The sequence below is a fragment of the Nicotiana attenuata genome, unplaced genomic scaffold, assembly GCF_001879085.1.
Source record: "Nicotiana attenuata strain UT unplaced genomic scaffold, NIATTr2, whole genome shotgun sequence".
NCBI lineage: Eukaryota > Viridiplantae > Streptophyta > Magnoliopsida > Solanales > Solanaceae > Nicotiana > Nicotiana attenuata.
In genome coordinates this window covers 40,818-52,051 of record NW_017671956.1, presented here as the reverse complement: position 1 = coordinate 52,051, position 11,234 = coordinate 40,818, and the positions used below count along the sequence as shown (strand labels likewise).

Below are 11,234 nucleotides of genomic sequence, written 5' to 3'. Positions count from 1 at the left end.
TCCCTTGGTTTTTCTTTGTGCCGCGGTTCTTTTCCAGGGTTTTTGCTTGAATCGGGTGTATTTATTTTTTCTTTTGTTAAGAATAGAGAAATCATGTTCTAGGGTATGAAATGGAGATAACTGCTCTTAACTTTGTTGTGCCTTGAGAATAGTGAGTGCTTAGTTGTGATGCCTAGGCTCAGTTCTTAAGTCATGTATTGTAGTGCCTTAAATTGTTTGATATTGACCTTGCTTAACTGCTTTGACTAAAGAGTCAGGATAGATCCGGTCCTGAGTGAGTTATGTGTAAATGTGTGTGTGAGGTTATTGTTGATATTCTATGTATTGCATTTGATGTCTAGAACTTGCCCATTATGTTTGCAAAGCGAAATAGTAGTTTTGTTCAGTCTAGGAAGTGATAGAGGCATTTCTTTGTGAGCCAGATATATGATTTTACCCACCTAATTAATGTGTATCGTAGTTAGCCCTTTTGAGCATGTAATACTATTTCTTTGGCAACCACACAACAAGCCTGGCCCTTATTGTTTGAATTGACCATCTGTTTGAACCGTTACCTCTCGTGAGCTCTTAAAACTGTTATAAGATTGTTCCGAGCTAAGTAGAGGTATGGTTGGGTTTTTTAGTGGAACTGAAAAAAATGGAGAAATGTGCACTGTTTGAAAATCGTGAGATCCATTTGTAGGGAACTGGAAAAAAAGAAGAAAAAAAGAGTTTGTATATGTATTAAAAAGAAGAAAAAAATTAATATTAATTCCTTGCTAGTGGTAGGTTCTCATTTTTCTTGTGCTTAAAGAAATTGGGAGATTGATGTTATGATATTGTGATTGATCGACGACGGAACGAAGAACGAAACATGAATGTTGGAGTTTGGTTCAACATAAGTGTGGGGTTTGAAGTTGTAAATTGTATGTATTAAAGTGCTCAGGGAGGTGTAGCTACTATTATCCAAATTGTATCCTACCCGTACCGCAACCTATATTACAACCAAAATAAAGTCCTACTTGATCCTTGACTGAATGAGCTGAATTAGTAGGGTGTTACACTACGGGTAAGCCTATGGTACACTCTCTGTGGTGCATGAATTTTATTTCTGAGAGTGAATTAATTCTTTCTACCTTGAGTTCCTATTTTTTCTTGAATTTTATTGTGTGTGGAACTATTCTCTATCTTTAGTGTGAGGGCACATGATTTGTGAAGGAAAGTTAATGCCTTTGGCCTCAGTGTTAGAGTAAGTGAGCAGATTTTTTAAAAAATACGTGGTGCTTTTGAGTCGAGTCTTGAGGCTAGGATGTTATGATAGGGTGCTTAGTCTGCTTTAAATATACTTGGCATAATGTGTTAAGGAAGTTGTTTGATAAGAAGGTCGTCTCTATGTGAAGTGCAGTTTGATTGCTCGAGACGAGCAATGGTTTAAGTGTGAGGTGTTGATGGTAGGCTAGAAATCCGTATTTTAGTCATAGTTTGCACTCTAATCACTGCATTTTACTTGTGGTTGAGCTTTAATAATGATGATTTGCGCTTATTACATGTTTTATGCCTTGGAGAAAATAATTTCGAGCTATTAAGATAATTTGGAGCTAATTTGAATAAGTTGGAGCTTTGAGGTCTGAGTAAAAGCCCAAGAAATTAAGTCGGGATTACGTTCGGGGGTCGAAGACCAAGTCTGGATGTCACAAAGTGAGAAAAAAAATTACTCTGAGAAAATGGCACTACCCCGCCGCGCCATGCATAGCGGGGCACGGGGCGCTAGTGCAAAATTCAAAGTGAAAAAAATAGGCCTCTGAACTTTCCCACTAATGCGGCGCATGGTGTGCCGCGGTAGTGTATTGTCTCGTCCAACTTTTCCCACTTCAGCTTGGAATGGCTAGTTTCGTTTGGACCCGTTCCTACATGGTATAGATACATCAAAAACACGAATTTTAGAGGACATTTGGCCTTGGAAGCTTTGGAGAGCATTGGAGGCTACAAGATACATGATTTCATCATCTTTCCATCAATTCAATACGGGAGTTTCGATTATAACGTTGGTGTTTTCTTATTCTTTAATTATATTTGTGTGATGTCCCAAAAGGTCATCACTTGCTTTAAATTAAAATTTGTGTTTCTAAGGCCTTAAAAACCTCTCTTAGCATCACCTTGATTTGCGTGCGCAGTCCAGGCACGTAGCCGGAAAGCCTAAATGTAAAAATCTGTGAAAAATGATAAGTTTTGACTATAAAATGAATTAATTTGACTTCGGTCAACGTTTTGGATAAACGGACCCGGACCCGTGATTTGATGGTCCCGGAGGGTCCGTAGGAAAATATGGGACTTGGGCGTATGCCCGGAGTCGAGTTCCGAGGTCCCAAGCCCGAGAAATGAATTTTTGAAAGAAATTGTTTTCTGAAATTGTTTATAAGGTTTGGAAATGAATTTTGATTAGAACATGTTGGTATCGGGCCCGTATTTTGGTTCCGGCATCCGGTACAGGTCTTATATATGATTTAAGATAATTCTGTGAATTTTGGAAAGAAACGGAATCCATTTGACGTGATTCGGACCTTAAATGCAAATTTGATGTTTAAAGAAGTTTTGAGAAATTTCATTGATCTTGAGGTTTAATTCGATGTTCATGATGTTATTTTGGTGATTTGAGTACACGAATGAGTCCGTAGGATATTTTTGAGGTTGTGTGTATATTTGGTTTGGAGCCCTCGAAGCCCCGAGGGCTCAGGTGAGTTTTGGATAGGCCACGGGGTGAAATTTTGGACTTAAGGAATTGCAGGCCTGCAGACTTCGCATTTCCCAAACTTTCTTCGCAATTCCCATGCTCGCATTTCCCAAACATTTTTCGCAATTACTAGGCTTGTTCGCATTTCCCAAACTTTCTTCGCAATTCCCATGTTCGCATTTCCCAAACATTTTTTGCAATTACTAGGTTTGTTCGCATTTCCGGAACTTTCTTCACAATTCCCAGGTTCGCATTCCCCAAACATTTTTCGCACTTACCAGCATTGTTCGCATTTCCCGAACTTTCTTCCCAGGTTCGCATTTCCCAAACATTTTTCGCAATTCCCAGGCTTGTTCGCATTTCCCAAACTTTTTTCGCAATTCCCGGGTTCGCATTTCCCAAACTTTTTTCGCAATTCCCACATCTGAGACCTGCAATTTTATACTTAGCCGATTTTAAGCCCCATTTTTCATATTTTGTCAAACCCAAACACACTTAGGCGATTTTTCAAGAATCCTTTCTTCTCCAAATCAATTGTAAGTCATTATTAACCAACTTTCTTCAATTCTTATCATCTTTTAACATGATTTCAACTTAAAATCAAGGATTTTCATGGGGGAAATTGGGTGTTTTTGGTAGAACCTAGATTTTTCAAAAATTGGGGATTTGGACCTCGATTTGAGGTCCGATTTCAAAACAAATTATATATTTGGGTTCGTGGGGGAATGGGTAATCGGGTTTTGGTTCGAACCTCGGGTTTTGACCATGTGGGCCCGGGGGCGATTTTTGACTTTTTTGGCAAAACTTTGGGAAATTCATTTTCATGCATTCAAATTGATTCAATTAGCGTTTATTGATGTAATTAAGTAATTTGTGACTAGATACGAGCGAATTGGCGGTGGAATCAAGGGGTAAAGCTATAATTGAAACTTGAATTGTGTTCGTGGCATTGAGGTAAGTGTTTGGCCTAACCTTATCTTGAGGGATTAGGAGTGTGTCCTATTTGCTATTTGTTTTCTCGTTGAGTACGACCTATAGGCATGGTGACGAGTATCTATACGTTGGTGTCGAGCGTGACCGTTGGTCTTATATTGTGATTTTTATGACTTTGTTGTATTATTCATGCCTTGGTGAAGATTTCTAATTGTGGTGCAAAGTTGTGAAAAGAACTGTGACCTATGAACATTGACGAGCGTTGACTCCAGTTGTATAACGAATTGTGAAAGTATAAGTGATAATTGAACCTCTAGAGCAGTGGCTCGAGTGATAAAGTAAATTGTGAAGTAAAAGTGAGAAAGAGAAGAGATCATTATGTTGCCGTTTGCCGGGCTATTATTGAGTTGTGGTTCCCTTGTATTGTGTTCTTAATTGATATTACTGATACTTAGGTTGATGATTTTTTGTGTTAGGTAAGGATTATGGTTATAGCTGAGGTAGTTAGATGTTGGAACAAGTTTGAGTATAGCTGAGGTAGATAGGTGTTGTAACAAGTTTGGGTATAGCTGAGGTAGTTCGGTGTTGTGACGAGTTTGGGTATAGCTGAGGTAGTTAGGTGTTGTGACGAGTTTGGGTATAGCTGAGGTAGTTAGGTGTTGCGACAAGTTTGGGTATAGCTGAGGTAGTTAGGTATTGTGACAAGCTTGGGTATAGCTGAGGTAGATAGGTGTGGTAACAAGTTTGGTTATAGCTGTTTCTTTTCCCTTGACGGGATAGTGTAGACCTTTTGATCCCTTGTCGGGACTCTCATTACAATTGTAAGTATATATATATGGATCGGGTTGCACGCCACAACAATATTATATATGGTTCGGTTGCACGCCGCAATAATATTATATATGGATCGGGTTGCACGCCGCAACAATATTATATATGGATCGGGGGGATCGGGTTGCATGCCGCAATAATATTATATATGGATCGGGTTGCACGCCGCAATAATATTAAATGGGAGCGGGTGGTACGCCTACCACGAAATATAATAAAATGGGAGCGGGTGGTACGCCTACCATGAGATATAGGAAATGAGATCGGGTTGCACGCTTGCAACAAGATGTGAAAAGAAAGTGAAATATGCCTTTGTTTTTCCTTACTCTCGTTAGTGGTTGGATTTTGATTCCTTTACATTCTATTGATATTCTGTTTTTGCCTATTTTTCCCCGAAGCATGTATCCCCCTCCTATCTTTACTTGTTTATTTCCGTGTTTCTTTTCCGCTATATATAATTGAACTGCACAGGTTTATTTGGTAGTCTGGTCCTAGCCTCGTCACTACTTCGCCGAGGTTAGACTAGGCACTTACCAGCACATGGGGTCGGTTATGCTGATACTAAACTCTGCACTCTTTTGTGCAGACCCCAGTGTTGTAGACTTCGGACCGCAGTGGGATTGCTGATTCTCATTCATCAGGCGACCCGAGGTAGTCCTGCAGGCGTCCGCAGGCCTTGTGTCTCCTACTATTTACTATTCCTGTTTCTTTCATACATTTCCAGATACAGTGTTGTATTTAATTCTTTCAGACCTTTATTTGTAGTATTCTTAGACCGTCTGTGAAACTGTGACACCAGTTCTGGGTAGTTGAGACTCAAACAGTTGTATTAGATATTCATGTTCAGATAGCTTATTGTTTCTTTCTTCCGCTTATGTTAAATTGCTGTTTAAATGTTATTATATTGAAATTGTTAATGAATATAAATGGGTAAAAAGGATAAATTGTGAAATTAATTGGCTTGCCTAGCTCGTACTAGTAGGCGCCATCACGACTCCCGAGGGTGAGAATCCGGGCCGTGACAATTTGTGATGACCTGCTCCATGATTATGGAGTAGTTTCCCTTAGGATTTGACGGATATGGTATTTTGATAAATATTTGTGGATTTTAACTCTAGTTCTTTGCTTGAATTCATTTATGGAGCTTAGAATTATTGCAACTTTATTCACCGGTCTATTTAATCGAAAGAGGAATATTTTGATGATTATCTTTGCATTATTTTGTTTGATTTAGTTCATCGATTCTCTTAAGTAATCGAAGAGCTTGTTGAATTGTTGTTTAAATCAAGTTAGGAGAATATTCGAGAGACATTTTCCTAAAGACTAATCCATTAACGCATGCTTGCATACTTTCACTATGCTTATATTAGTTCACATCGTAGAGTTAAATATTTAATCGAGAGAGAAGTCTTGACTACACGTTTGAACTAATCATCGAGTGAATTTGAGAATTATTAGAATATTATAGTGAATTAAACTAGAGTTAAATCCCAAATAGCTATCTTCCACCTATCATGTCAGACCCTTATTCGTCCTATTGATAAGAAACAAACTCTGCTAATCTCTAGTTCTCTGCAGTCAATTGTCAATTGCTTTACTTTAGTAGTTAATCATAATTGGTAATCAATCCAAATCAAGTTTTGATCATCCTGAATAGCAGTTAAACCATAAATTACTAGAGCATTGTTTAAATCCAATCCCTGTGGAGACGATAATTAAACTATACTATCTTTGGCTAGCGAACATCAAATTCGTGTTGTATTTTGCGCTCGTCAACTACACCATTCAATTAGGGGTACAACAATAACAACAAACCCAGTGAAATCCCACAAGTGGGGTCTGGGGAGGATAGTGTGTACGCAGACCCTCGACTCAAGAACAATGAAGATGAAGCAATATGCAAACAATAGCAACAAAAAGGTAATAAGACAATAGAAGCAAATGATACAACAGAGTAATAACAGAGATCCAGGAATACAAAACTACTAGAATAGTGCCAATCCTAGTTATAATAATCACACACCGTATAAAAACAAGGGACTAGGAATATGAAAACATACGACTAGTTAATACTAATGGTAAGACAAAGCGAAACTCTAGACTGTCGGTCAACCCACCACCCTAATTTTCTATCAAGGGTCATGTCCTCGGTAAGTTGGAGTAGAGACATGTCCTGCCTAATCACCTCACGCTAGTTCTTTCTTATGCCTCCCTCTGCCCCTCCTTGTTCAATTAGGGGTGTTCATGTATAACCTAAAAATCGCACCAAATTGTAAATGACACTAAATCAATATTTTCTTTGGTTTGATATTATACTTTGGGAAACTGATAGTTAGGAAAAGCAAAACGACCAAACCAAACCAATGAAATATACACCTATAGATACAATTTACTTACATGATACTCTATTTTTGCTGGCATGGTTTTTTTTCTTTTTTCTTGGTGAATTTTTTCTCTTTATTTAGTTGGAACACAATCTTAATTTACACATTCCTCTAATTTAGTTTCTAAATTAATATTACCTATAATTATTTGTTAGTATTAAATGTGTGGTTGACTAAAAATAAATTATCTTAGGACAACAAGTTAAAAACCAGGATTTCAGTTATTGCAGTTATTCTCGGTTGAATATCTGCACAAACTCAACGACAAAAACGGTTTTCCAATTGTTTTTTTACTAGAAGTCTCATGTGGTCCTTTGTTCTCTGGCTCTTTTGCACCTTTGCCACTTTCATCCCCTAAATTTGTAAAACAGGGGAAAAAAATAATACAAATAAAAACACAAAAACCACAAAATTATCCAAACAAGTAAAATTTCTTCGTACCTCAGCTAACAAATGAAAATTCCTGAATTTTACTTGCAAAATTCCATTACTGGGACGAAAATTTTCCAGGAATAGTATGGCCAATATTTTCCATGTTATGATCAAAACATGCCTTATTTGCATTGTTTTCTTGATCAATTACCCTATGCCTTCAATTTCTGTTACACATACTGAAGCCTTATTGAAATTGAAACAATCATTTACAAATGCAGAATCTTTGGATTCTTGGAAACCCGAGACCGATCCATGTGACAAAAATAGTCGTTGGATTGGTGTTATTTGTCAAAATCAAATTGTTAGGAGTGTTCTACTTGGACGAATGAATTTATCTGGAAATATTGACGTTGATTCATTGTCACAACTTCCTGGTTTACGAACACTTAGTTTTCGTAGTAATTCGTTCTCTGGACCGATACCTGAATTCAATCGAATGGGTGCATTAAAAGGACTTTATTTGTCAGCAAATCAATTTTCTGGTGAAATTCCATCGAATTATTTCGATAAAATGCAGTCATTGAAGAAGTTATGGCTTTCTGGCAATAAATTTAGTGGTGAAATTCCTTCATCAATATTACAACTGCATCATTTGATTGAGTTACATTTAGAGAATAACCAGTTTTCAGGTCCAATCCCAACGTTGAACCAGTCGACATTGTTATCACTCGATCTTTCGAATAATAATTTGAAAGGGGAAATTCCAGAGAGTTTATCAAGATTCAATGCAAGTTCTTTTAAGGGAAATGCTGAGCTTTGTGGAGAGAAATTAGGCAAAGCTTGTGATCATCAGCCCCCAAATAGCAATAATAATAATAGCACGAATAATAAAAGTCATGGAAATTCGAATAAAAGCATCTCAATTTGGGTCATGATAGCGTCCATTGTACTGTTATTGATCATGGTAGTAGGAATATATTTCATGTGTCGTAGGCAACAAAATCGTCGTGCTGCTATTGAAAGTTTTGAAGAGCCATCACTCGGGAGGAGGATTTCGAGTGATAGCAAGAAATCATTTGAATTAAGTCGAAGAGGCAGCTCGATACGCAAAGGATCAATAAATGGGAAACGCATAGGCGATTTGACAATGGTAAATGATGATAAGGGTGAGTTTGGGTTAGCAGATTTAATGAAAGCTGCAGCAGAAGTGTTAGGGAATGGTCCATTGGGTTCTTCTTATAAAGCAATGATGGCAAATGGATTAACAGTTGTTGTAAAAAGGATTAAAGAAATGAATAAGATTGGAAAAGATGGTTTTGATGCAGAGGTTAGGCGTTTAGGAAGATTAAGACATAAAAATATTCTAACACTTTTGGCTTATCATTATCGTAAGGAAGAGAAGTTGTTTGTGTATGAGTATATTCCTAAAGGCAGCTTGATGTTCCTACTTCATGGTAAAGTACCTTGCTCTTAACTATTTTAAGTCATTTCTCTTAAATATTATCTGCACACATATATATACTTGTGTATAATAAAAATCTAGCTATATGATTTTGTTAAATGTCTCACATTGGTTGACAGAATGAGCGCAACCCGCACCTTATGAGCTGACTTTTGAGATTCGGTTAAGCTCAATGTCCTTTTCCTTAACATGATATCAAAGACACACTCATTCCTAATCTTGGATAATCCTAGGGCTGTCTAATTTGGCCAAGTCCAAATAAACCCGCCCAACCCCCCTCCCAAGTTGGGCTGGTTACTGACCTCCCTGTCTACTGAACTCAGCCCATTTTGATCCAACCCATATAAATTCGGTTGAATTTTAGTCTTAATTGATCCATGAGTAATTTTGCCAAAATATCTTAGAAATAATTCTTTTTTTTTTTTTTGATATGTTATGTAAGACCATAACAAAAGAAAAAAAATCTTACTATATGTTGTAATTGTACAATTTATAATAAAATAACACATAAATAAAGTTTGATAAGAGTTGGGCGGTTTGGGCTATGACCCAACTTTTTTAGCCCATCTTGACCCAACTAATTTCAACCCAAGTAACTTTGGCATGTTATTTGTTTATTTAGCCCATTTTGAGACTCTCAAAGTCGGCCCAACCCGCTCATTTGACACCCCATGATAATTCTCACCTCATGAACAAATTTTTGGAGTTGAGTTGGCTCATACTGAGCCGGTGAGCCCCCATGGTATGTTGTTCAAGCTCTATATGTCCGGTCCTGGTTGTAGGGACCATATAACGTTCTGATTTGATTGAGGGAATGAACTATTAACTCCTTATATTGTTTAGGATTATCCCACCTCGTGACATGACTTTTAGCTTAGGTTGAATAAGACCCAAGATTCATTTCCGTAACAACATGAAGCTATGTTTACTCTGTATTTGTAGTTTGGCCTGCACATGATTTATTTGTGATTTAAGTATTTCTTATTTTGATTGCTGCATCCTTTATGAATGATTACAGGTGATCGAGGAATTCCCCATGCTGAGCTCACCTGGACAGTGCGTTTAAAGATTGTACAAGGAATAGCTCAAGGATTAAGTTATCTTCACACTGAACTTGCCTCTGATTTGCCTCATGGCGATCTGAAATCGAGTAATATACTTATAAACACAGACCACGAGCCAATAGTCACAGGCTACGGATTCTACACCTTGATCAACAATGCACACGCAGCTCAAGCACTAATCGCGTTCAAATCTCCAGAAGCAGTACAAAATCACCAAGTTACACCCAAATCCGACATTTATTGCCTAGGAATTGTCATTCTCGAGATATTAACAGGGAAATTCCCGTCTCAATATCTAAATACCGGTAAAGGAGGGATTGATATAGTACAATGGGTGAAATCCGCGATGGCTGAGGGAAGAGAAGCTGAATTATATGATCCAGATATAATAGCAAGTGCCAAAAATTCATCGAGTCAAATGAAAGAATTACTTCATATTGGTGCAGCTTGTGTAGAGAGTAATCCACAACAAAGGATCAATATTACAGAAGTAATTAGAAGGATTGAAGAAATACAACAACAAACGGGACAAACGATTCAGATAATGCCATCATTGAGAGATGGATGTGCGGAAATACCAGTGTCACAATCCCCTACAAGGAACACTTAATTGGGAATTTCGCGACTGGTAATTCAAGCCGTGGTTAATGTTGCAGCTTCTCCTATGGTCGTCAGACTAATGATAGTTTATTAACTAGTTGCTAGTACATATATTACTGACTAAATTTTTCTTTGCATTTGTGTATTTTTTTTATTTTTGCTTTTTTAGATGCTCCATTATGTATCATTTCATTACCAACCTCATAGAGAGCAGCTGCATCCTGTGGAGAGATGAAAGAGCATATGCTTGCTTTTTAGAAATGTCAATGAAATACAATTTCCTATTTCTATCATATTGTTGAGTACTAACTCTTGTAGATAAGAAATTTCTGAAGTACAAAATACAATTATGTTCTCATGTGGCATTGACACTGAGGATTTATATAGCCAGAGCCGGAATTATGCTAATATCGAAAGAGGTCACCGGCGCCCGTAAAGTTCGGCAAAAATTTCATGTATACATATATGTGTTTTTAGGAAATAGGGATATATTAGTAGTGGACACCTTATATACAAAGCAGATTTTGGTTGCACCCAAATAGTGCACCTCGACTTTCAAATCCTAGTTCTGCCTCTGCATATAACCGACTCAATTTGCTTGGGTTGAACCGTAATGGTTGTTGTCCGTTTATATTTTTCACACAATTAATATAGAAGTGTGAAACATCAAACCGGATGACTAGTTATTTTAAATGTAAATGAAGTTAACTGGCGTTTCCAGTGAACAATACTGCATAGATTTCTCTTTAGTTTTTGTTTTCTCCCTCTTCCTCTTTAAATTCTGATGCCTGGTAAGTTATTTATTTTGCAAGGGGTAGTCAGTGATTGTCTTTACATTAAAACATAAATTAAAATTATACACTGGAAAGAGTAGA

General features: G+C 37.3%; 1 protein-coding gene across 1 annotated transcript; it reads left to right on the top strand.

Annotated features, from left to right (window-relative positions):
• Nucleotides 1-7,200: 7,200 nt before the first annotated feature.
• LOC109211046 (pollen receptor-like kinase 3) lies at nt 7,201-10,652 on the top strand. Its single transcript, XM_019374546.1, has 2 exons — nt 7,201-8,687; nt 9,714-10,652. The coding sequence occupies exons 1-2, from the start codon at nt 7,376-7,378 to the stop codon at nt 10,367-10,369; spliced, it is 1,968 nt and encodes a 655-aa protein (XP_019230091.1). The 5' UTR covers nt 7,201-7,375; the 3' UTR covers nt 10,370-10,652.
• The last annotated feature ends 582 nt before the right edge of the window (nt 10,653-11,234 follow it).

Coding starts and splice junctions, on each gene's coding strand:
- LOC109211046 (XM_019374546.1), top strand. CDS start 7,376: ATGGCCAATATTTTCCATGTTATGATCAAAACATGCCTTATTTGCATT. Junction 8,688..9,713: donor CTTGATGTTCCTACTTCATG/GTAAAGTACCTT, acceptor GAATGATTACAG/GTGATCGAGGAATTCCCCAT.